The following is a 27,346-nucleotide window of genomic DNA, read 5'->3' as shown; positions in this document are numbered from 1 at the left end:
TGTACTGTTCTGGGAGGGCCAAGGCAATGGGCGAAATAGAAAAGAATTTAAACCAAGTTTCCGTTAGGAAACCTACATCTGGGGCCTGGGTGTTCAATAAGTCCCATACCTCAGTGCAGTGTTTGGGTAGCGACCTCACATTTATTAAAATTGCTTCCCTAATTACGTTTGCCCCAAGAGTAGCCTTTCTTTTAGCCTCCCACAAGGCTTTATCTATCAGACTCTGGCAGCGACAGTGTCGGCAGTCAAAAGGCCCCTCCAAATAGGCTAGGCAGGCATTAGCACGACGCTTAAGATAAGTGCCATCCCTCCTCCCTACCTGACTTATCTGTATGAGTTCTACGTGAGTGTAGGTAAGCCTGAATTTAAGATGGGAGTACCGAGGACATGGGGTCCTGGCTCCTGGCGACGGCTGGGCGCAGACGGGCTTGCGCTTGACACGCCCGCTGCACGTGTCCACGCGCTTCTGTCCTTAAATAGACTGGCCCTGGGAGTTAGTGCCGTCCTCACTGTGGCGTAAGAAACCATGTTACAGCCAAACGGTTCTACAACAGACGCCAGGGAGGCCATAATGATGTTAAAAAGGGTAGGGTTAAGAGAAGAGCCCTGCGGGACCCCTTGATTAACTGCCTTAACGTCCGAGGAAAAAGGAGCAAGTCAAACTGATTGGCCTCTGTTAGTCAAGAATGACTTGCACCAGTCCCAGACAGAACCCTCCACACCGAAGATGGAAAGACTGTGCAGGAGGATAGAGTGTGGAACAGTGTCAAAGATGGCAGACAAGTCGAGAAGAATCAGGGCCGCATTTTTCCCTGAATGCAATGCCCATTTGATATGGTCAGATTCTTCCAGTACTGCTGATTCAGTACTATGACCGGGCGAAAACCAGATTAACTGGGGTGTAGCAAATTACCAGGTTCCTCCTGTAAACATCATAAATTACACCATGGTGGTTTAACAGTGTCTCCAGAAGGTTGCTTCTCAGAAGCTTTTGAGTAAACTCCTCTGATGCCTCATGGTAAGCACCATATAGCACAACTAACCCAACTGGTGCACCGCAACAATGGTTTCTACATGCTGCTGCCTACCCCAAATGATGGCACATAACTATACATGTGGCTGTGTCTATTTCCACACTTTCTGCAACACCTCTTCTTATGTGCAGCAACACTCTTACACATGTGTATTAAATGATGAAACAGTGGAGAGCAAAGGATGTAAAAGCGCAATTTCTCACTTTATTTCAACAGTATTATCTCACATTTTATTGTTTGTTCTGTGATCCAGCAAATGGGTGGATAGATTCACTGTTTAGAGAACTGGAGTTACAGATGCGTTCACTTTTTCTTCTACTATTATAAATGTTTGAAGTTTTGCTGTTAATGCTGTCCGTCAGTTATCTTGTGTTATATATTCCAAATAAGATAACTTGATAATATAAAAATACTCTGTTTTCTTAATTCTCTAATTTAGAAATAGAAAATACTGACAAGGTGTCACCATTCATTAAAGAGGAAGAAATATGTTTTGTAGACCAGCAGTACTCTACCAGCAGAGAACATGTTTCAGGTTTTAAAGGTGAGCGATTGATTTGTGTTTACTCAATTCTATTTCAACTCTGTTCTTCACAAGACAGTCACAAGACCGTCCATCTGTATAATTGGCTACATCATTACAGGATTTCTAAACTAATCGTAGACTATTTTTTATTTCTTAATCTGTCATTCTGCTCTCCTCTTTCAAATGCTTTTGCATGCTTACAGCCACCATCATGGTCGAAAAGATTTCTCCAAAAGTTCGCTTTTCCGTCCACATATTAGAGATTACCTCCTTCACATGCACCTTCATCATTCCTGTCCAGCTCGGGATTTTCAGCCTAACAGTAGGTTAAGAAATCCTTTTAGTCTCACACTTCTACTTTTTCTGAGCTATGCTTGTCTACTGTTTACTGTTCTTCACGGAAGAGTCATTTTTGTCGACTGTTTTCCTAAAAAATTGACTATCCCAAAAAATAAAAAAATGTATTGTGAACTTTTTTCCCCCTTTGCATTATCCCTTTTTCCAAAGCTTCAGTTTAACGTCAGCAAACATTTTTCCTCAGATGGCATTCACCACATTTCTACCTGTGGAATTTCCATCCATTGTGTACCAACATGTTTTGCACAAAATATACAACTACTTCTCAGGAACTGACACAATTTAATATTGGAGAAGTGACTGGCATGCTTGTCTACCACCAACTTCACTGTTGGGTCAAAACTATCCCATTTAGTTAAAAATTATTTCTTCGTAGCATGTTAGCTGTCTGCTTCCTCTTTCAGTAACTTTGAAAGAACTGCACTTTTATGATGGTGACACAATGGCTATGAAACATTGTTTTTATAAGTAAGAGTGTTTTACTGGCATATGCAGTATTTAATTTGTAAACTTGCATTTTGTCTCAAATACAATTCTAGTAAGATTCAATGCCAGTAGGGCCTTCAGACATGTTTTAGCACTAGTGCTTTGCAGTCATTTGTGACGCCGAACAAACAATCTTCATTATTTGTGACTGTTAATTTATTCCTCTGTGCTACTTATTCTCAGAATGGAGATTGATGGTGTGGAGTGCTGATGACTATATTTTACTGCCCCTATAAACATTGATTTTGATTACATTTGGATATAATCTTCTCTTAGCTGAAAAACCTCCTCAATCCTGGCAAATGCTTCTGCGTGTAATGTTTGTTAAATGTGTCCATTTAATTTCAGAGCTTTACACAATGATAAAGTAGCATTCTAAATATGATCTTACAAAGATTAGCAGTGAAGTTATGAGGCAGTCCTATGGGGGTTACGTCTGATTGCAACAGTTTTATGAGTCCATCAATTCCACTGTCAATAACACTAGCGATATTAAAGATTTTTTGGGGTCATCTATTGGATTCGCTTTCCAGGTATCAATGGCTTCAAACTGCTATTGCTTTTGACCTCGTTGAGTAAAACCTTGTTGTAAATTAGACAAAGAAATCCTATTCTTAGAAAACAAATCTGTGACAATAATCCACTAAACAACAAACCAGGATACTACCCATTCCAAATCCAAAAGACCACACTAATGTCAGTTCCAGAGTGCATGAAACATTTAGTAATTCAGCCATCTTGAAGCTGTTTGCTTTAGTTTCACCTTAGTTCTATACCTTGTCCACTTATCAAAACACTTAGACTTGATAATCTGATGTAAAGAATTTAGGAGATTTAAGAAGGAAGGTATATATGAAAGATGTTATTTGTTTAGTGACATCTCTTTTATGCATGTCTTCTACTCAGATTTTTCTAGCTGCTTATCTTTTCATAACTCCAGACAAGTATGGTGCATGTAATTGGAATAATAGGGTACATATAAATGCTACAGCTGCTTAAGTCCTTACACATTTGCAGCTATAACTTCTAAGATAAGTCATGCATAATTTTAGAACTGAAATTAGCAAGGTAAGTTGCTCGGTCTCTCTTTGCCTTGTGCTTACAAAACATTATCTTTATATATCACTGTTAATATTAGTATTGATAAAAATCAATTTCTAAACTTTCTAACTTTAATTATTTTTTTCCACAGTGTTTGATAGACGGAGTTATAATAAAGGATGTGCTGTAAATGCAACCCAACAATTAACGTCGGGAAAATCCGAAACAATGGCCATCATTTCAGAACATGATAAGAATGGAGATGAATCGAGCAAGCCCAGTGCAATTCATGGAAGTTCTACAAGAATACAAGTGTCCTCTCCAGAATATGCAGTTTCCATTGGGAAATCAAAAAAGTATGGGGAACAGAAAGTGTATAAAGAACATACAGTATATCTACATTCTAAAGAACAAAAACGCTTTTATCGGATCTCAAAACATAACCATTCCAGCGCCAACAAAGAAAGCAAACTATATGCTTGCGAGGAATGTGGAAATAGTTTTCATTATCCCTCTGCTCTTATCCAGCATATGCAAAGCCACAATGAGGAAAAACCCTATTCTTGTAGTCGGTGTGGAAAAAGATTCACCTTATCTGGAAATTTAAAAAAACACATGTACAGACACACTAGGGAAAAGCTACACACATGCAGTGAATGTGGGAAGGACTTCAGCTGTCTAGGAGGATTACAAACACATCAGAGGATACACACTGGAGAGAAACCATATCAATGTAGCCAGTGTGGAAAGAGTTTTAATCAAATTTCTAATTTGTCAACACACCAGAAAATCCACAAGGGTAATAAGCCATGCACCTGTACTGAATGTGGAAGGAGCTTTCTCTATTTATCAAATCTGGTCAAACACTATGTTAAGCATACAGGAGAGAGACCTCATAAATGCAGTGAATGTGGAAAGAGCTTTGCCCGGTTAGACAGCCTGAATATACACCAGAGAATACATACAGGGGAAAAACCATTCTTCTGCAGTGACTGTGGTAAGAGTTTCCGTCAGCAACCACATCTAATAACGCACCAAAAAATGCATGCTGGAATGAAGCCATACAGGTGTGGTGAATGTGGGAAGAATTTTAGCAGTTTATCACACCTCAGCAAACATCACCTAACACACACTGGAGTGAAACCCTATCGGTGCAGTGAATGTGGAAAACATTTTAATAATTTAGGAACGCTGAAAAGACACCTCGAAATACACACTGGCGAGAATCGATGTACATGTAGTGAATGTGGGAAGAGTTTTAGTAGGGTATCCTATTTGAAAGCACACCAGAAATCACACACTGGTAAGAATCCAAATTCATGCAGTGAGTGTGGAAAGAGTTTTAGCAGCCCAAAATCCCTCAGCAACCATATTATGATACACACAGGAGAGAAACACTATGCCTGTCCTGAATGTGGTAAACGTTTCCGCCTACCATCAGGTCTCTCTATTCATCTTAATATACACACAGGAGAGAAACCCTACAAATGTAATGTATGTGGAAAGTGTTTTAGACAGAGAGCAAATTTGTTTGAACACAAGCGAATCCACACTGATGAAAGACCACATGCATGTATTGAATGCGGGAAGAGTTTCAGGCGTTCAACAGATCTAATTTTACATAGCAGAATACATACAGGAGAGAAGCCATATTCATGTAGTGAGTGCGGAAAGAGCTTTAACATTTCAAAAAATCTACGTATACACCAGAGAATACATACAGGAGAAAAACCATTTGTATGCAGTGAATGTGGAATGAGATTTAATCATTCAGGGAATATGAAAAAACACAAAATAGTACACCGTGAACAGACCAACATGCATGCAGCAAGTAAGATTACTGGATTGTAACACACAATTGGGATATCTTGGAGAGCGTACTGACATTGACAATATTCATAGCAGGAATTAGTTTCAAGTAATACAATATGTGGTGAATATTTTTTTAGGAGCAAAACAGTAAAACTAACTACATATTGGTTTCCCAATACTGACTTCTACTTATCAGATCTTCACTTGTAAAAAGTAGAAATAATAAAATATCAACTAGTTAATCTAGAGTTTAACAATACTGAATGTACCTTGTCTAAGGATAGTCCTTGTATAGTAACATGTATCCAGCAAACATGGACTTGTCCTGCTTTGAACCATGGTTTATGTTTGCATGGCCTGGGCGACAAACCTACATAAAACTAGTGAGATGCAGAGTGTAACAGTTTTTGTTTGATGGAGTGGGTTGTTATAGGCAGGGGTTGCAATCGGTTTGTTGCACCCACTTGGCAAAAAAAGGTTTTTGTGTTTCAATGACAAAAGGACTAACATTTTAAATCAAACAGTGCCTTATGTGGGACAATGGGTATTGATAAGGAAGTGGAGTGAGAAAGGACCTTCTCACGAAGAAGCGCGCTCAATTACACATGGAACAATCCGTTCCCTTTCACTGTTCCAAAACTGATTGTAATTCAAGAAACTCATTCCATTTTATCGATGATTTAAGCGTTTATTTTCATCTTTCTGATAATAGGTGTGTTCATCTTATCATGTTATTAAATTCATTTCCCAATCTTCAAAATAACACCCAATGCATTTCGGGTCAAAGAAAAACAAGGACCCTTCCTCCGGGGTCTGTAAGGAAACATACAATGGGTATTGATGCCATATCTGTGTGTGCTAAAATAATTTGCGGAACATTGAGCAAGGATATGGTTGTAACTGGTCAAAAGCTAGTATGAGAGCTAGAACTCCTGCATGTGAGTTCCAAAGTCGAAAGCTTAATAGGTGATTATGTCCTTTGAGTCACCATGCTTTCTATTTGTTTTTATCTTGATTTTATTAATTTTCTTTTACAGTTTACAAACATTTATGGCAAAACTTGCCAATAGTATAGCTTTACAGCAGTGTTTATTGGTCACATCACTTTCCAGCATTCCACAAGCATACATGACATTCGCAGGTGGGGGGGGACATGCTTTCAATTGTTGACTCCTCTGGCAATAACTAACTAATTATTAAAAAGAGCTTCCTGGGTTTCAACTTTCTATTTATTATTTCACAACATGTGTTGATGACTTGGAGTTGTACATTATTCCTATTGTATTTTGTAGGTGGTTTTAGCTCAGTTAAGTTTTTAGGCTATTTGAACACAAGACTTGCATTGATTAAAGCAGCCACATTTAGAGACAAGCTTGAGGTGCTGTCTGACTGCTTCATACCCTGTATTTGTTTGCTGGATCTTTATAAATCCCAGTGCCAGAGTGAAAGTGGACTTGTATAACATTTAAACTTGCTTTCTGATATTACCAACTGTGGTAAAACCATGTTACTTTTCCAGTTTAGGCCGTTGCATTTTATTGTACATCCCTGTCAATTGACTAATTAATTTCATAGCAGAAACATGTTCCAGTGCTACAAAACTGCTGTTCATTGAATGCATTCACAGATAATATATACTACAAAAAAAAACAGTAGATACTTATTCCTGTATAACTATAGCAATTATGTTTTGGGTGAAGTGGATTTTCGGCTTGCGGTCTGGATTGATAGATTGGTCATCAAAACATCTAACGATTGTGTCTGCGTGGCTGTACTGTTGATAGCAAGGATTACATTTCTGGGGCTCTGATACAACCCTCACCATGACTGTCATGACTACAGTCATTTATAATCTGACATCATTCTGGTGTGCTATTTTGTTGGTCTTATTTGAATTTTCACCACACTCAAACTCTCCTTCCCAACTTTGGCACTAATAAACACACTTTCAATGCTCATTTCAGCCTAGAAGCAAGACAAAATCTAACTGGCAGGCATGAAAGCAAAGTACAGTACAAACTGTGGATACACAAAAATGAAATACATATATCAAAACATCATATGGAATATAGACCTAAATCCACCACATTTAAAAGATTTTGAGCATAGGATGACAGTAGCAATAGATATTATAACAAAAAACATTTTGTGTAAGAGGCACATTTGTTTTCAATCCTTTATCAAAGTTAAAATAGAAAGCCAAGTATAGCGCAGTAGGTAAACTGTTCCAGAACGGTAGTGCAGCACATTCTGAATGATCTCTGCACCTTAATTCCTCTCTGTAGGCTTCAGGCACATTGACCAAGTAGTGTAGGATATATATGCTGTTATTGCCCAGGCGGCTGCCCATTTTTAAAAAGCTGATTATCAAATTGGTCATTCTATACCGAAAGGGGGGGGGGGTTGTATTTGGGGACCAACTGATAGGCTAATGTTATTTGGTACCAATAAATTCATGTCCTTTTTTAATTTAAAGATGAGGAGAAAGTGTTCTACGCTCCTAACCCAACATATACATCAGAAAGAAATGCCATTAATGCCTTGAGAAACACACTTTTCTCGAGGCGATCTAAGCTTATCTTGGATTTATAGAGTTCCCTTATCTAGCCAGTCCTACTGCTACCTTGGGCCTTCTGTCCCAAACTTTAGCACCTGTAATTTCTTTCCTTTCCTAGCAGTCTGAGTTGTTGATTTACCTTGAAGCATTTTAGCAGCGTCCCTAAACCTTATTACTGTATACCTTGTTGTGTGAATATTGCCAAAATGGTATGTAACTGGGTGAGGAGGATGATGGAAAACACTGCCAAAAAGTCGAAACTCCTATGTATCTCGAATAATTTGCTGCTAGCAACACTACTGATCACCTTGTTCAAGTTAAGTCATTGTGTACGCTGGATTTTTTAAGCCTGTTTTATCCTAGTCCCCATCCTGTCTCTCCATATGCCCTTATTGGGTTTCATGGGCTGTATTCACTTTCCCTCATCTCCGTCTTTGGTATGGTATCAACCCTCCTTCCTAAAGCAGGTCCTAATGTAGGTTTTAAATGTGGATGCTCTGTGGCATCTCCATGCCACTGACTCACAAATGGTTGTTTTTCTCACTTGTTGCGTAACGCTCTTCCAGCCTTATTTTCTCCATGGCCTCTCAGCTGTTTTCTAGTGGATGTCTGCTTGGTCCTTTCACTTAACCACAAATAAAACTCAAATCTTCTTCTTCCCTTATCTTCCGATCTCTCCTAGTGCCCTGCAATGCTTCCCAAGATGTTTTCTACTCTATCCACATTACACTTTCTCAGAATTTCTTTACATCTTAACCAGCACACACACCACATCTCTGCTGTATGTTGCACTTCCTGGTTCAAACTACATGAATTGTAAACCTTAGCTCTCCCTTTAGAGTCATCCTTGTTTGCTCCCCTCCTAATGACCAGTTCTTCCTGTATTCCCTGATTCAATTCGTCCTCTATCCAAGGTACCATGTTCTACATGTAGACTTTGTTTCACTTTTGCCGTAAAATGATGTCTCTTTAGCCTTCATGGTTTTACTTTTCATATTTTTCTTCTCTGATTTTTGCTAAGTAGCCCTGGCGCTCCTTACCTTCCTCAACTGAAAAACTCCTTACTTCTCCACCCCATGTGAGCTTTCTTATTGTTTATGTATTTGCCCAGTACACATCCAAATCTTCAGAACCCCTTAGCATCACCCATTCACTCCAGCCTTTCCTTCTGCTACACAATTACATCAAAGCTTATCGTTTTTACTTTTCTTTCCTGGTCACCCCGAGTTCATAAACAATGTTTACTTTCCCTTTTTGTTTTAAACTTCTTTATGTATTCAGTTTCCAATGAATTGTACCAACATATGTTACTGTTTATGTTGATAATTGAACGCGCTCAACAAATTGCGTTCCACCTGGGCTTAGAAGAGGTGTGTTGCTTTGACAATAAACTTTACCCAGCCATGGCTACTCCCTCTTCTACTGCGCCGCCTCTCCGCACCTATTACAGTTCAGCCGATCCTGAAAACAAAAGGGCCATTTGTTGCTTGGAAACGCAAATGGCACCTTTTCAACAGAGCACAGCCCCACCCTTGACCTGCTCACACACAATAGTCTTCCCTGCTGTTCCAAGACCCCTGGCCATTCTTTCCATCCCTCCATGCCCGTAATCCCAGGACTGACACCACGCCTTTAGAACTGCTGAGGTTTAGCACCTCATTAGCAAAATGTAAAATTGCAGTGATCGGAGGGGAGGGGGGCCTGACTTTAATGAAGCCTTTCACGTGGAAGCGAGGCCCCAGCGAGGCCCCATGTTTTTGAGCTGAGCGCGAGGCCCTGGGCGGCTGCCCATAATGCCCATGCCTAGCGCCGGCCCTGTTCTGGAGGGATCGATTTTTCTTCATACATCCATTTATTCGGCATCTGCCAGGTTATACTCAATATCTTAAGTGTTTCCTCATAGTTTTTTTTAACTCCAATACATTTTTTTAAACACAAAAATAGCATCTCTTTTTGGCAAGTGTCCAAGCAGAAGGGGAAAAAAGGCAGCCAATAACCCACCTGCTCTGTGTTTGGCGTGTCCCCCAAAATACCATACTGCGGAGGAATTCCCTTTCTGCCAGAAGATGTTGAGGCCCCTGAGGGCATCCACCTACGGGGCAGGATGGAGAAAGTCACCAAAATGCTGAAGATCAAGGAGGTGCTCAAGCGCAGCGAAGAAGCCAGTGAAGACTCTGTCTACTGTGCCTGAATTTACAGTTGCTAAAGACTATCCGAGAGGGAGATCCAGTGAAAGTAGGCATAAGTTGCATCCCTCTCCAAACAGGGTCATCCGGCATGAGTAATGTCAAATAGTGCTGTCAATTTCACACATTGTACCTTAGTTGTCAACGTCAAAGACAGGCTCAGTGTAAACGCAACAGACTGGTAGATTATTATCGTGGAGGACTCAATTGATAATACGAAAAATCCTCAAGGCACTTGATGTCAAGGTACTCCCTGCCGTCGAGGCAGTCGGCATCGCTCTCAAATTAACGTTGAAAAGAAGAGTATCCAGAAGAATTTAGGGGCATATTACCAACGTTAAGCGATATTTATCGCTAACGATGCTTAGCAACTAATTTTTTAACGCTAAGCATCGTCAGAAATTATCGCAGATAAACCTTGCTATTATCAAGCTTTATCGCAAATGCGATAAAAAACGGCCGCAATGCATGAATATCGCTGAAAAGTCAGCGATATTCATGAATTACCGAGCTAATGCTCTTAGCCATGTTATCCACCTCCCATTGGATAACATGGCTAAGAACTGCTCAGGGCAGGTGAAAGTTTTTGGAGATATTCGCACTTAGCGCGAATATCTCCATAAGTTGGTAATAGGAGATAGCGATGTTAGCGACTGTTTCCAGTCGCTAACATCTTGGCACGCCCACTTTGCATGTCATTAGTGATAAATATCACTGACATGCAAAGTGGGGCCCAAGATGGTCGCTATCTCCTACTAGCTGTCGCTAACTGGTGTTAGCGACAGCTAGGTAATAGGGAGATAATTTTATCTCCGCTTTCTTGGCTTTTAAAGCCAAAAAAGCGGAGATAAACCCCCTTGATAATATGCCCCTTACTCTTCCTCTGAATTCCTTGATCGGAAGTAAGCCTGGGAAAATTCACATAATTTCCTTGCAGAAATTATGCAAAATGCCCAAAAAAGTATGTGACATTACACATGAAGCCACTCTTGCATTTTTGAGTGAAATGCGTTCTTGTGTCCATTTTGGATGCAAGGAAGCCTTTTATGCTTAAAAAAAAAGTACAAAATAGTTTGTAATATGAACAACCGTGACACACGATCTGTTTATGGGCTTTGTTCTTGTGCTCCCACAAAAGGGTTATCACTTGAATGACTTCTCAGTCACGTAATGCAGCATAATCCAAGGCATTTCATATGAAACAAGCGCAAAGTGAAATGCTGGAAATTATGAAAGGTTATGCCAGTGTAAAATACATTTCACTTGGGCATAAAAGGAACTCTGGGGCATATTATCAAGGGGCTTTAGCTCCGCTTTTTTGGCTTTAAAAGCCAAGAAAGCGGAGATAAAATGATCTCCCTATTACCAAGCTGTCGCTAACACCAGTTAGCGACAGCTAATAGGAGATAGTGACCATCTTGGGCCCCGCTTTACATGTCAGTGATATTTATCACTAATGACATGCAAAGTGGGCGTGCCAAGATGTTAGTGACTGGAAACAGTCGCTAACATCACTATCTCCTATTACCAACTTTTGGAGATATTCGCGCTAAGCGTGAATATCTCCAAAAGCTAACACCTGCCCAGGAGCAGTTCTTAGCCATGTTATACAATGGTAGGTTGATAACATGGCTAAGAGCATTTGCTCGATAATGCATGAATATCGCTGACTTTTCAGCAATATTCATGCATTGCGGCCGTTTTTTATCGCATTTGCGATAAACCTTGCTAATAGCAAGGTTTATCTGCGATAAAAATCGCCGATTTGCGGCGATAATTTTCGTCTCTAAACAAGTTAGAGACAAAAATTATCTCTATTGGTTGGTAATATGCCCCTCTATTCTGGCGATCATTATTGCTATAGAGGGTTTTGTGCAGATGTTTCTGAAACCTTTATTTCTACCATTGACAACAGAAAGTCATCATCATGCAAAACAATTCACCTGTACTAAAAAGACCAAAGGGCATATTAGCAAGAACCTCGTTAAAATTATCGCCGTTTTAGCAGCAGGAAACTGCCGCTAAAACGGTGATAATGGGCTTGCTAATATGCGTTATAGAATTCCAATAGAAGCCTAGGTTAGATGTGCAGGACATCTAACCTGGGCTTCTATTGGAATTCTATAATGCATATTAGCAAGCCCATTATCGCCGTTTTAGCGGCAGTTTCCTGCCGCTAAAACACCGATAATTTTAACGAGGTTCTTGGTAATATGCCCCCAAATGTTCCTACCCGTACAAAGGGTCTGTAGTTCCAAAGAGGCAACCAGACTAGCTCTGCCTCCATCCTATTCACTGTCACCTTATTCTCATTCTTTGTCAGACACCAAGGAGAGTATTTATGAAGGTTTTGCAATGCCCCTGTGCCATGCATGGAGGGTGCAAGTGCGACACAAACCCTAAGAGGCCGAATACGATGTCATTAGGAAGGGCCCCGGATGGGATTCGGAATTGGTCGAATCTGGGGCCTCATTTATGAGGCCTTGCGTGAGTTTTGCGCTTCCGATGCGTCACTTTTTGTGACGCATCGGCAGCGTAAAACATGCCCCCTGATGCGCACTATTTACAAAGTGATGCATCTAAGCAGATGCGTCACTTTGTAAACCCCTGCGCTACATTATACCTGCGTCAGGTATAATGTATGCAGAGGGGGCGTTCACCCGCAAAAAGCCTCGTAATAGTGACGCAGTGAAATCTATGAGATTTCACTGCGTCACTTTTAGGACGCTGTTGCGTCAAAATCTTGCGCCTGCCTCACAGCAGGCGTAAGACTGACGCAAGCCCTTTCACATGGGGCTTTCCCCATGTGAAAGGAAGCATTGCTGGAGTTGCGTCACTTTTGTGACACACTCCAGCAATGCGTCACTTTTGCGCCTACAGATATGTCAGAAATACTGACGTATCTGTAACTCCTTGCGACATGATGCGTCATATTATAAATATGACACATCAATCATGTCGCAGGGAGAGCGCAGTGAAAAGTGAAGCATCGCTGTTTTCACGCAGCGATGCATCACTTTTCATAAATGAGGCCCCAGATACGGAACCCTTGTTTCGAACCGAATTGGTCACTTTTCCGGACGAACGAGTATGATGCAAGGAAGCCATCTGGGCTGTCTGAATCAGTTCCGAAAGGGATTCTGGCAGCCCGAGTCATTCGGAGCCGAATCGTACAGCCCAATGGAGTTGGTTTCCGAACGAGCAAGTACGATGACCGATTCGGTCAGCCGTTCTGAATCGGTTTGATCAAGGCGACCCAGCTGTGGAATTCGGTCTTTGGGGGCCCGTTGCAGGCCCCCCCTTCACACAGAGGTGAGCGAATGTAGCCCATGGGTGTACCCAAGGGACCCTTCTTCCCAACCATGCACAATGTGGCAGTCACCATGGGTTGCCCGCCTCAGGGTGGAAGGTTTTCCCCAACCACCCCTTTTTCCAATGGGAAACTGTGTTCTCATTAGGCACACGGGCTCCCATTGAAGTCGATGGGAGTCTGACCAAACCGGGTCCGTAAGCATCCGGACACATCGTAATCGGTCGGTAGGACTCTCAGAGTACGAATCAGTCAGAAAGCTTTCCTAACCCGATTCGGTGGGAATGCTTTCCTGACGACATCGCAATCAGCACCTAAGTTGGATTTATGAAGCAACACAGGCTACCTTCGCGGCTTGTTAAATCTAGAGTAATGCAACACAATGCAAATCACTACTTTGCATTACTCAGCCCCAGGGAAGTGTTCCATTGGTGCAGAATGGGTGTTCCCATGCATCCGCCCATGGATTTTGGTGCATTGCCGGATTTACAATTTCTGGTAAATCCGGCAGGTGAGGCGTAACGGGGAGAAAAATCTTTATTACTCCTTGTTTCTTCCTCTTTCTAAGAGTGCTGCATTCTGCAGCACACATAGGAAGAGGAAAATGCCTCAGGGGATTGTTTGTGTGCAGGTAGGTGTCCCTTCCTGCACTAAAACAATCCTGCTTACAGCGCAGGCACATTTGCACCATGGAGCAAGGGTCCCTACATTGGCTCTAGGCTGCCAAAAGTTGCCAGCGCAAGGAAAGGACAAGAATGCGCTGTATATGTTAAATACGGCACATTCCTGCCTTATTCTTTTATGCAGCGCAGCAAAATGGTTTAGTGCTCTGCATGGAAGCTACATAAATATGCCCCGCAACTCTCCGTCTTAACTCCGGTATCACATCCAGGCTCTCCCTTTGGCCATTGTCAGTGGCTAGTGCTGCAGGCAGACTTCCCCCACTGCATGCAGCCATGTAGAGTGAGGGTTGGCCGTAATGCCTGCAGACAACCACCTCTGCATCCCACAAAGGCCAGAGTCTCACCAGTGGACAATATTTCCACTATCCAGGTGGTATTGTCACGAGGAGCAGTGAAGTTGAATGTTCCTGTGGCGACTCCTAAGACACCAGACTCGCTAATCGTGATAACCCTTCAGTGAAGATCAATCGAGACCTTTGGTACCTCTCCTGCCTGGTTGTGCAGAGATCGCAGATGAAAAGTTTCTGTTTCTAGAATGTTCTAAAAGGGCTCCAAAATTCTAAGCAAATGTATTAGTCCACTAGTTGGAATCCAGTGTTTTAAGTGTGACCAGGGCTGGACTGGGAACCCAAGCGGTACAAAAGGGGGTGGTGATGGACGGAGCATCTGAGCCAATCAAACACTCATACCCAGTCAAAAGATCTGGGTTTAATCCATCACCATTCTTTAGTCCACTCTGCCACCCCAGTTCAGACATGGCCATATGCAAATCAGTCTGACCCTGTGCCTCATGGGAACAGTCCAGCCCGAACTGCCAAGTCATGCCTTCCCTGGACCGGAAACAAGCTTCAGAGGACCGGTTTCTGGCATTACAGCCGTCTTCAGCCCGGCTTGCTTGAATCCAGTGGTAAAGTGAGCAAGGGACTCACGTCTGAGCATACCCTGCCACACTTATGGCGGCCAAAGCGGTACAAAAGGGGGTGATGATCCATCAAACCCAGATCTTTTGACTGGGTGTGAGTGTTTGATTGGCTCAGATGCTCCGTCCATCACCACCCCGTTTTGTACCGCTTTGGCCGCCATAAGTGTGGCAGGGTATGGATTTTAAAGCATAGTACATGATGACCTTACTGTGCACCAGAATACAACAATCTTTATTGGGGTCATTCAAACAGTCCCTCTCATCTCTCCATTGCCCCTCTTGCACATGCATTTTATTTGTTTTATAACACCTCTTATACCAGTGTAGGGTGTCAGAGCACTTTACATCACACATACATAGAGAGACAATGAATCATACATGTGTAAATCAGTGTATAATGTTACATAAGGCAGAGGGGACTACAAGGTATGAGATTCACATGGCATCAATACTAGTACTTGGTCTGGAAAAGCACAAACTCTGGATTCAGAACATAACACACTGGTTAGGGTTGACTTTAATAATAAGAATTAATTTCTACCCAAACAAACCTTTTTTTTAGCAACATCAGGATAATGAAAGACTGAAAAAAACAGAACTTTCTAAACTTTACCATGCAGCTCTTTGATGGCAGTTCGTAGCTCACTGTGCTACATTACGATTGTAACTTATGAACTGCACAGTAACAAAAGAATCTCTGCGACAAAAACAGTAATCCACTTAGCTGAGCACATAAAATAGTGGGGCATATTATCAAGGACAGGCGATACATTATCGCCGCTTTTATCGGCAGGAAACTGCCGATAAAGCGGCGATAATGGCCTTGATAATATGCTCTATGAGTTCCAATCGAAGCCCATGTTAGATGTGTTCACATCTAACATGGGCTTCGATTGGAATTCATAGAGCATATTATCAAGGCCATTATCGCCGCTTTATCGGCAGTTTCCTGCCGATAAAAGCGGCGATAATGTATCGCCCGTCCTTGATAATATGCCCCAGTGTTCTTTGATATGTATGGTATTTGCAGCAGGCATATTAACCCTCTACGCTACCTTAGATGAGTCAAAACTGTCACTAGACAAAATTCCCATCTCTCTCCAGTAGGTACTTTAATCACCAGAGTTATGTTGACACTTTTATTGTGGTTCTAAACCTGCTGCATACACAAAGGAAGTTTGCAGTGCTTTTAAAACTTCTGCACTCCTACAAAACCTGCCCTTAGTAACATGACTGCAGCCCCAAACCCACACCGAGCCTCCTGGAGAAACACCTGATGCCTGGTACAGCCAGACCGGCATGGTCTTCCCCAAACGGGTATGAAGTTCAATCTCTCCTACACTGAGCAATGGGGGTCAAGTGGGGCATCTTTTTCCCCCTTGGTCCATCACACAGCCCCGCAGAGCTCCTCCATTCCCTGTGCTGCCACTAGGCTGGCATTGCCCTTTCTAGTTAGGCCACGGCTAAGGGGAAGGCACAAGTGGTGACCTAGAGACTTTTTGCCAGATTTCCTGACATTGTGCATCATGGTTGCACCAGTTTTGTGGCGCATCCATGACACAACATGCTAGTAGATATTTCTAAAGTCATGCAAGGGGCGATTTGCGCTGCCTTGCGTGGCTTTTTAAAAAAACAAAGTAACGCAAAGCAGCTGCTTGTGCTGCATTTCATTCTGGGAGGCGTTCCATGGGTGGAACATGGGCGTTCCCATGCATCCACCCATGGATTTCACGCATCCCCATATTTACAAAGGTTTACAAACCAGGGATTGCGTGAAATTTCTACGCCTCCCAGAGGATGGCGTAACAAGGAGAAAAATATAGTTTTTCTCCGTTATTTCCTCTTTCTATGTGTGCCGAAAAAGGAAAATGCCTTGAGAGATTCTCCTTGTACCACTGGCATCTTTGCATCATGGTGCAAGGGTGCCCTTGTTGGCGCTAGGCTGCCTGAAGTACGCCAGCGCTATGAGCGAGAAGAAGTGCACCATATCTTAGTAGATATGAGGCATTTCTGCTCTCTGCCTTTTCCGCAGGCAAGTTGTCTTGCTACACTGACTTGCGTGAAAGGTTAGTAAATCTGGCCCTTCGTGGTTGCCCTGGTGGTGTCTGCAGGGGTTCGTCGTCACATTGCCAAGTGGTGCAGTTTGCAGGGATCCTGGCATGAAAATAGGTTGCAGTATTTAAAAGCCATGGCAGCGTATTCAAGCTGCTGCCACAATCTTCATCAGTCCAGTCACACCCCCAAACGACCTCATGATGCCTTCAAATGGAGAAGAGATTGCTTATGGTGCCATCAACAAAGTCACAATCCCAACTCCTGCCCAAAATCTGTGACTCTGCCTTAGTTATTACATCTGGCTCAAGCTAATTTTGCAGTTTTCGTGTTTTAAATTCTGCCTTGCAACCATAACAGCTGTCAATCAAACATCCTTTTTTCTAGAATTCCTGTCATTAAATACATCAGAGAAGGCTTAAAGACCGTCTTTCCTCCTGTAAGGACACCTTCACTGGCTTGCGAATTCCATTTTGTTCTGTTAATGTGTTCTCCAATTAAACCTATTTGTAGGGATTCACTTCAGCTTCTGCCATACCAGTTTTTCCAGCTCCCAGTTCTTCAGCTCACAGGTTAAGTGAAATTCAGGCCCTTGTGGCAGTTGCACCCTAATCTATTCCAGTAGGGTAGTCATTAGAACCCATTCTTCTATTCTTCCAAAGTGGTAGTGGAATTTCATATTAATCACACAATTAGTCTTTCTTTAGCAATCCCACTACTGCAGCAGAGCGTTCCTAATACTCACTGGATATCGGAAGAGTCTTGCGCTTTTATCTAGACAAGACAAAAACCTTAAGTAAATCTAAATTGTTGTCAACTATGGTCCCATATGCAATGGGCAAGGCACTTAAAAGAATCAATTTCATGCTGGATTGTGACTTTTATATATTTAAGTTATCACCTGGGTAATAAACTACTGCCAGGGAAATCCACATCCCATTCTACTGGAGGAAACACTACTACTTCCGGACTGAGAAACACTCCTTTATGGAATGCATGTAAGGCAGCGGCGTGGAAATCAGTTCATACCTTTGCAAGACATTATTATTTAGAACGTGATATGAAATTTGACTCTATTATAGGCCAAGCTATTCTGAGAAGTCTTTTTTTGTTAACTCTAATTTTAGAGTTTATATCAATTCAATTCAATAAAACTTTATTTCGTTTTTTGTTCAAAACCATAAAAGTACATATACAGTAATGCTAGCAATTCATAATACTTTTTGTTAAAAACACATATCATAATAAAGTGCATAGGTGCAAGGATCTAATTTCGTCATTACATAAATACCAGGAGATTGGATAAATTCATTGCATAAGGCACATTACAGATCCAAACATTTTCTATATGTAACAGTTAGTTCTCCAGTATTAGGGGTGTCTTTCATAGATTCACATGCCTGAATCATTCCCCGTCGTCGGAGTGGGAGTTCCACGATACATAAAAAAGCAATAATATGCCATAAATATGTAGTAAATACCAATAAAAACAAACCAGGAAGTAAAGTAGCCAAAGCTACAGTATGAAAAACTTCCACATCTATGACTATCCTAGTCATTTTGTATAGTCCAAACTACAGCCAATCAGGCGCCAGCACCCACCAGAATGTTCTCCCCAGAGGCTCAGGCTCTCAGATTTTCTACCGCATGTCGTGTGAAGGGAGTCTCCCTGAGCTCTGCTCAGTTTTTTCAACTTATCTTCCTTTTGAATCATTTCTTCAAGAATGTCTTCAAATAAGTCTCTGTTTAGAGCCTGTGAATCTTGTGGTAAGCTCCGGCTTTTTAAAGAGGACCCCCACAAAAAATGTATTTATTGTCTCTATCCAGATCACCAAGTCAAGGACTGTAAGATCTGCAGAACCTTTCCTCAAAAGACTCTCAGAGACAGAGAGGGTCGGTTGCTTTTGTGGCTACAAAGGCTTAAGGATTCTGATAATCCTGCGTCTGAGGTTGGCAGTATTGCCTCTGGTTCCACTTCAGCCTCTAGAAAGAGGCCTGCGTCTGAGGTATTGCCATCTCCTGGGGCTAAGGTTGCTAAGAAACATCAACCTTCTAAAGGTTCTGACAAGCCTTCCACTTCTAAGGCTGCCTCCACAGGCAAGTGCTTGGAGGTTTCTTCTGTACCTCAAAAACGGTCCACCAAGAGTTTGCCTCAGACAACTGACAAGGTTTCACCTCAGGAACCTTCATTATCGTCGACGAAGCCTTCTTCTGTCTTCTCGTCGACGAAGACCTCCGTCGACGCATCATCCACGTCGACGATGACCTTCTCATCTCCTAAACCAACGATGATTATGACGACGACAGCTTCTTCACCTACCATGGTCTATGTAACTGTAAGACCTCTCTCGTCGATGACGGCCGTTGTCGACACCTCGTCGTCGGCTCTTCTGAAAGCTCTACGGTCAACGAAGAAGATGCCATCGACGGTTTCGTCGGCGAGCTCCATTCCACCGACGAAGTTACCACCGTCGACGAAGACGTCGACAAAGGTTGTACTGTCGACGACGAACATTCCGTCGACGAAACCCAATCCGTCGACGAAGCCCAATCCGTCGACGAAGCCCAATCCGTCGACGAAGCCCATTCCGTCGACGAAGCCCAATCCGTCGACAAAGTCCATCCCGTCGACGAAGTCCATCCCGTCGACGAAGTCTGTCCCATCGATGAAGTCCCTCCCGTCGACGAAGTCCGTCCCGCCGACGAAGTCCGTCCTGTCGACGATACCGTCGACGGAGCCTTTGATGTCTGCTACTGAAGCAGCGGAAAACACACCGTCGACGCCGCAATTGTCATCTTGTACTGCGTTGCAGGTATGGTCACCGTCGACGGTGTTCTTTACACCAAAGCCTTCCTCGCAGGTGCCTGACCGACTTTTAGACTCGGACAGTGAGGATGACGTGGTTCATACATTCGGAGCGGCCACTAGTCCTTCTGAGGTGAATATCAAGTTGCAAGAAGACGAACAGGAGGATGAACAACCACCTGTACAGAACGCGCCCCAGATGGACAGTGTACCTGTCGCGCAAGTACCAGTTGCTTTACTGACCAACCTACAATACATGTTGGACGATTATTATAGAAGGTTTCCACCTTCTGAAACTACAGGCTCAGTGCCTGCTACTCCGGCCACTGAAGTACCGGTGCCAGTTTTACAACCAACAAATCCTGCTTCACCTACTCCGCAGTCTCAGGTGGAGGAAGTAGATCCTCAGTCTTCGGAGGAGGAGGAGCAAAGAGAAGAAGGAGAGGTACAGGATGAGTCGGAGTGGGATGAATATCAGGTTCAAACACCTTCCCCTTCGCATCAAGCAGTCTCAATTTCACCACCAGTGGACGTGGTTAGCTTCCACCTTTTAATGGAACGTGCAACTAAACGTTTTCACATCGATATGGAGCATAAGGAACAAGACTGTTTCCTATATGACTTTAAGGATCAGTCCAGGAAACAGATTAAGTCTATACCCATCATTGACTTTATTTGGCAGGAGGGTATAAAAGTCATGGCAACCCCGGCATCCATTCCTCCAGTCCTGCCACGTTTGGAAAAGAAATACAGAGCATCGGACAAATCTCCTGTGTGCCTTATCGGACAGCCGAAGCTTGACTCTGTGATTGTCCAGGCAGCTCAAAAGAGGGCTCGGAACCCTTCTTTTCCGCTTACAGCCCCTCCAGACAGAGATGGCAAACGCCTAGATTCGATAGGGAAACGTGTCTCCACTATGGCGGCTACGACAGTTCGAGCGGCAAATTCATTGGCCATCTTAGGAAGGTATGACCGACAGATGTGGTCAGACATTGCACCATTCATTGACCTCCTACCTGAACCTTCTATGGCTGAAGCGCTCAAGATACTGCAAGAAGGCCAAAGAATCTCAGAAGAGATTATTGATTCAGCAGTGGATGTAGCCTCAACGGGCTTTTGACAGCTAGCGGGGGCTGCGGTTCTTCGTAGACAGGGTTGGCTACGTTCTACTTCCTTTAGACAAGAAGTCCAAAGTAAGGTGCTGGACATGCCATATGATGGCGAATATCTGTTTGGCCCTCAGGTGGAGGACGCCTTACAGACAATAAAGAAGGATACCGAAACAGCAAAATCCTTAGACACCCTCCAATTCCGCAAGCCGCCCTTTCGAGGAGCGAGAGGACGAGGATCGTCCTCCAACAGAGGTGGATATAACCAACAATCCTCTTACAGACAAAACAATCAACGATACCATGCTCAACGCTATCAATCTTACGGCCAGAGAAAGCCTACTTATGCCCAGAACAGGGGAAAAGCGTATTACCGCGGAAAAGATAAGCGCCAATGAGACTTTTCACCTGCCACCACAACTGCCCTGCTCTCAAGAAAGGATTGGAGGGCAAATATAAAAATTTTACTCAAATTGGCAGTCAATAACATCAGACAAATGGGTCCTGGATATTGTGGCCAGGGTTCATGCCCTAGAATTCGAGAAATTTCCTCCAAATGTTTCCCCGAAAGGACCACCTCCAGCTCACCCTCTTCTCCTATCCCAGGAAGCCCAAGAATTATGGTCATGGGGCTTAAAGCACAATGTAAATCTTCAAGCAGTGCATGTTCCAGGAACAGAGAATGTCTTGCCGACGCACTCAGCAGGACGACAGTCTCCACGAGTGGGAACTACATCAGCAGACAGTGGAACGCATCTTTCGCCTGTGGGGTCGTCCAGACCTAGATCTTTTCGCGACAAAGACCAACAGAAAATGCCAATTCTTTGCAAGCTGGCATCCCCACAAAGACTCTCAGGGGAATGCGTTTTCGATAGATTAGTCTCTGACATATGTGTACGCTTTTCCACCGATTCCACTAGTCCCCAAGGTTCTGCGGAAAATGAAAAAGGAATCGTGCAGATTGATCCTGATTGCCCCCAGATGGCCGCGCCAGTATTGGTTTACAGAACTTCTTCTTCTGTCAGAGTGCGAACCGATTCAGTTGAATCCAATCCCGAACTTACTCAGCATGCAGAACGGTCAGGTCTATCATCCAGATCCGACATCACTGAGATTAGCGGCTTGGCGCCTGAGTACCGTGAGTTCGCCCACCTAAACATCCCGGAGGAATGCAAGGAGGTTCTGGCCAGGGCAAGGGCACCCGCTACCATAAAGACATACAGTCTAAAATGGAAGCGTTTCTGCATCTGGTGTCGCGCAAACGGGGTTCACCCTTTTTCAGCAACGCCGGAAGAGATTCTACCTTTCTTCCTACAATTAGCAAAATCAGGCCTGTCTCACGCGACCCTGAAAGTTTTCCTGGCGGCGATCTCAAGATATCGGCAGGATGGTACTAATTCCTTATACTCTGCGAGGATTATACAACAATTCTTTAAAGGCCTCTTTAGGATGTTCCCTCCAGTACGACGACCACCTCCGGTGTGGCATCTTAACGTTGTCCTGGCACAACTCATGCGTCATCCTTTCGAACCCATCCACAAGGCCGATCTCAAATATATCTCGTGGAAGGTAGCACTGCTGCTGGCTTTAACATCCTCCAGAAGAGTCAGTGATCTTCAGGCCTTTACAGTTCACCATCCTTTCCTGCAGTTTACAAGTGACTCTGTGATACTCCGCACTAATCCGAAGTACATTCCTAAAGTACCTTCGGATTTTCACCTCAACGAACCAATAATTCTGAAGTCATTTTTTCCTAACCCGCAAACACCGGCGGAAAGGGCGTTGCATACGCTAGATGTTAAGAGATGTCTTAAATTCTATCTGCAGAGGACATCCGCCTTATGCTCTTCTGACCAACTGTTTATCACCTACGGTGCTATTCATAAAGGGCAGGGAGTTTCAAAACAGACTATTGCGAGATGGATATCTACTGCCATTGCATTTTGCCATATGCAAGCAGTACGACCGTTGCAAGCAGCTCCTAGAGCTCATTCCACAAGAGCAATGTCATCGTCTACGGCTTTATTTGCTGGAGTTCCTCTTCAGCAGATCTGCAGAGCGGCTACTTGGGAGAGTCGCCATACATTTACCAAGCATTACTGTCTGGAGGCAACCAGCGAAGCTGATACTTCTGTGGGTCGTGCAGTTCTACGAAATCTTTTCAAATAAGGTGAGCCTCTGTTTACCACCTCCATTACTGCTGTCAGACGCTTCATATGTTATGTTTTTACACATGTTTAGATGATTGCATTCTCCTATGCTTAAATGATGTGTATTTTCAGTTTACACTGTTTTATGACTTATATGCTGACAAGCTTTTCAACCATTGGCGTCTGCCTAGCACGGATATGTACTGCTAGATACTCTGATTCAGGCATGTGAATCTATGAAAGACACCCCTAATACTGGAGAAGAAGAATAGTTACTTACCTGTAATCTGTGGTTCTCCAGTATTGGTGTCTTTCATAGATTCACATGCAACCCGCCCACCTCCCCTCAGAGGCTTTTAGGCTATTTTGGTTCACCTTCACTCCTTGCGAGAAAATCTGAGAGCCTGAGCCTCTGGGGAGAACATTCTGGTGGGTGCTGGCACCTGATTGGCTGTAGTTTGGACTATACAAAATGACTAGGATCGTCATAGATGTGGAAGATTTTCATACTGTAGCTTTGGCTACTTTACTTCCTGGTTTGTTTTTATTGGTATTTACTACATATTTATGGCATATTATTGCTTGTTTATGTACCGTGGGACTCCCACTCAGACGACGGGGAATGATTTAGGCATGTGAATCTATGAAAGATACCAATACTGGAGAACCACAGATTACAGGTAAGTAACTATTGTTCTTTTAAAAATTCAGTAACTTGGAGAATACTATCATTGTGCAGAAGTTGTAAATACATCAGGGCCGGTCTGATCTGAGTAAAATTAAGATTCCTTAAAAGAGTCACCAGATAGCGCTTACGGGGGTATTCATAAAAACTACATAAAAATATAAAATGCAGCATGTCCTGCGGAGAATTTCCGTCGCAGCCGCAGGGGGCTGCAGTCTTGTTAAAATTAGCAGTTCTTGGCCTAAGCAGATGATGAAAAAGATTCAGCCTGAACCTGGTTAATAAAAAATGTTCATAAGAGGTCAGGGAACCCAATAAATACGGCTCAGTAGTTACACACGTTTTTAATATAACATATTTTCTGACTCTCGGCTTCTGGAGCTCTATGCCTTCCCTCTGGGTCTTCCTATCCATGAGGAAGGCCCGTTTCGTTACCTCCAGGTCCCCCTTGACAATATGACTGGGATTTTCAAACAGTTTGGGACGCCTCAGTCTAGAGAAGCTGGATTTCAGGTATTTTAACCATGGGATAGCCAGTGCCTTGTCCTGAGACAAACAGTCCATCACAATCAGGTGTGTCAATGGGATGTCAGGATTCAACCAAAGTTTTATCCAACAGGTCAGTGGGCGTAAAGAGAAGGTGTCACATATATATTGTGTCCCCAATTCTTCATGAACTGCAAGATTGGACGTACCTGAGGGGATGCACAGGAGTTGTCACGATCCACGATCCGCAACGTCATGGAAAGGCGCTGCCTGCGCGCTACAGAATCCTCGTTAGACAAGGAACTACAATTCCCGACATGCTTGGGCAAAGTGTTCCGTCATTACGTGACCACGCTCACGCATGCCCGGAAGCAAAAGCCGGCTCAACGAGGCAGACGCTGCCGATTATTCTTCTCCCGAGGTCGCGTTTGGATTACTGAAGATGCGGTAAGACTGTTCCGATGTTTTTGTGCTAGTTCTGGGTTGCATCTCGCTACGAATTTGGATGCAGGCAGTGGAACGTCTACCGCGCTATTCCTGTTACCTTTTGACTACAATTCTGCCAGTTTCGAACTCTCTGCTAAGAGTCCTGGTATTCTATTTGAAGGCATTGAGGCATTTGCCTGTTGGTTTGGTGGTTTCTCTCTGTTGGCCGAGATCGTGCATCCTGCCGTCTCATGCGTGGGATATAGATTCTCGAAGAGCGGTCCTTATCAAGCTCTTGTGTTTCTGAGAGTTGTGTTTTGCTTGAAGTGGTGCAAAGACCTTTGTGGTACCATCAAGTGCACTGAGCCAAAACTATGTGTGTTGGGAATCAAACCACGGATTAGAGTGGGGTGTTTACTTGGTTGGCAACAACAATTGGGGACAGACGAAGTTAAGAAGTATTAATTCCGTCTGTTGTTCTTATATGTTTTTTCCACACGACTTTTGTCTATCCTGTCTATATAGGAGAGAGGATCTGAGGGGTTACTGTCAGTGGGTTTGGTTACGCACGGAGATGTTATATCTTAGGTATGTTTGAGTACAGAGAACATATGATTGCATAATACGATGTATGTGTCCTGCTCAAAACCCATTCTTCTTGTTTTCCTATCCTAGTTAACCAAAGTCCTGGTTCCACCCTTAATCTCTCCATATAGTGAAATCAACCGTATTTTCCTGTACAGGTAGGAAGAGGGGATTCTAGGTAGTGTACAAGGGGGAAGGTGTCTAGAGTGTATTGCGAGTTGTGTGATTGTTAATGTGTCTTGAATATTCTCTGTTATCAGGCCCGGACTGGTGAGTCAGGGCACCGGGCAATCCCCCGGTCGGCTGGAGGGTTTTGGGGGCCGGTTTCTGAAAAGGGGGCCAGTTTTGTGTCTGGGGGCCGATTTTGCCCCTGGCCCCAGCCACAGCGTCACTCACTTTGTTCAGGGCAGGGGCACATCATCAAAAATCATGTCTGAATTCCCGATGCAGGAGGCCTGCACGAACGAACACTCCTCCCTCCCCCCCCCCCCAGCGCCGCCACAAGCAAGCCTGATTGACCGCCGCCGGTGTGCTCTGCTGTCTGCGCAGTGTGCACTGTGCAACCGTTACCTGGCTAACATAAACAAATGGAGGAGGAGGGAGGGGTGCGGTGCCTGTGCGCAGCGCGCAGGAAGAATTATGCCTGCCCCCTCCTCTGTCGCGTCGGCGCGCCTCTAGGGTGCGGCTGGTGTAACTCTCCTCCTTCGCGCTGCCCGCATGCGCATTGGGTAGTTAACGGCGCATGACTGACGAGAGGAGCAGTCTGCAGAGGTGCGCACGGAGTCCCGGTCAGCGGCCAGGCCCATAAATTAATGTTATTCTAGTGGCTACTGGCTACTGGCAGTGGCTAGCGCCGGCGCCGCCTGTCCCGACCCCCCTGTGTCTGCCACAGTGCCACCGTGACCGACGCCACCAACAGCAGTCAGCAGGCAGCAGGCCTGAGTGAGGTGAGTCAGTTTTAAGTTCTGCCCCCCCCCCAGCCACCCGAGACTGAGACTGAAAGTAAAGAAGCAAGCAGTGCTACGTGACGTGAGTGACCAGGCCCTGGCCGAGTGGACGTGACTGACTACTATGTACCTGATTAAGTTATACACTCGGCTCAGCTCAGGCCTGTCTCGGCCCATGACTGAGGTTATAACTTATTATCAGGTACATAGTCTCGTTGGTCAGAAGGCTTGCCCTCCACGGGGAGCCTTTCCACCCCTACAACCAGCACCGCTCAACATGTTAACAGTATGAGGTGCAAATAAGGCCTGCCATAGTAATGTTCCACAAGTTGCAAAATAGATCAGCTCATAGCTGCCAAGGTTTCGGATTGCTTTGAGTGACATTTTCATAATTTCAGTGTCATTAGTGACATTTCAACAACTATGAGTGACACTTTCTTGCAAGCAAATTCAAGCAATGAAGATGAGGGAAACATATAAATATCAGAAGTTACACACATTTGAGCAAAGGGAAACTCAAAGAGAACTTTAAAGATCTGCAAAGCAGCAAAATGGAGAGGTGCTAACTTAGCGTAGGCATCATTTTAAGGAGGACTTTAGCTATGCTCCGAAAAGTCATTGTACCACGCAGTAAAAGTAACCAGTGGCTTTCTCCTTTCACATGTACCCCAGCCTGAGCCAAAGTTTCACTAGATAAAATTATATATTTTTAACATGCACTCAGAGAAAGAAATAATACTTCATGTTAATAGAATTCGCAGCACTTTTTTCACTCAAAGATTTATGGAGGTGCTTCCGTACTACCCTCACTGCTACTTTTTGTCCCCCTATGTTGGTGTGTGTGAGATAGCCACATCTGATTAACTCTTCAGGGGATTGGGGGAGGCAATGTTTCAGACCACACACTGTCTGAGAGACCTTCCTCCGAGCAGAGAGTTCTTGTCGAGTGGTGGCTGTGGGTGAGAGATGCCAGCACGGATCTCAGCTGTTAATCAATGATCTAGACCCATTGTAGCTGATGTACACTGCCCAGCCCACTAAGGAACCATCTCAGTCCAGCCCGAGGAGACAATCGAGCTCCAGGCTCAGGCTGACGCACACTCCGCTTTAAATTAAATTTATTGAGAATCGGACCTGAGTGAATGAACCACGGCCGCCACGAGTCTCAGGCAGCCGGCCCCAGGGT

At 43.8% G+C, this 27,346-nt stretch overlaps 1 protein-coding gene across 2 annotated transcripts in view; it reads left to right on the top strand.

The window, feature by feature from the left end:
* LOC144762322 (uncharacterized) overlaps positions 1-6,477 on the top strand; it is an 86,451-nt gene extending 79,974 nt beyond the window's left edge. For both annotated transcript variants that reach the window (XM_078647480.1, XM_078647478.1), the window contains 2 exons: positions 1,474-1,578; positions 3,596-6,477. In XM_078647480.1, the coding sequence (XP_078503606.1) occupies positions 3,673-5,295 (1,623 nt within the window). In that variant the 5' untranslated portion in view covers positions 1,474-1,578; positions 3,596-3,672 and the 3' untranslated portion in view covers positions 5,296-6,477. The remainder of the gene's footprint in view (positions 1-1,473; positions 1,579-3,595) is intronic.
* The last annotated feature ends 20,869 nt before the right edge of the window (positions 6,478-27,346 follow it).

This window comes from Lissotriton helveticus, chromosome 6, assembly GCF_964261635.1.
Source record: "Lissotriton helveticus chromosome 6, aLisHel1.1, whole genome shotgun sequence".
Lineage (NCBI taxonomy): Eukaryota > Metazoa > Chordata > Amphibia > Caudata > Salamandridae > Lissotriton > Lissotriton helveticus.
This window is presented reverse-complemented; position numbering and strand designations above follow the sequence as displayed.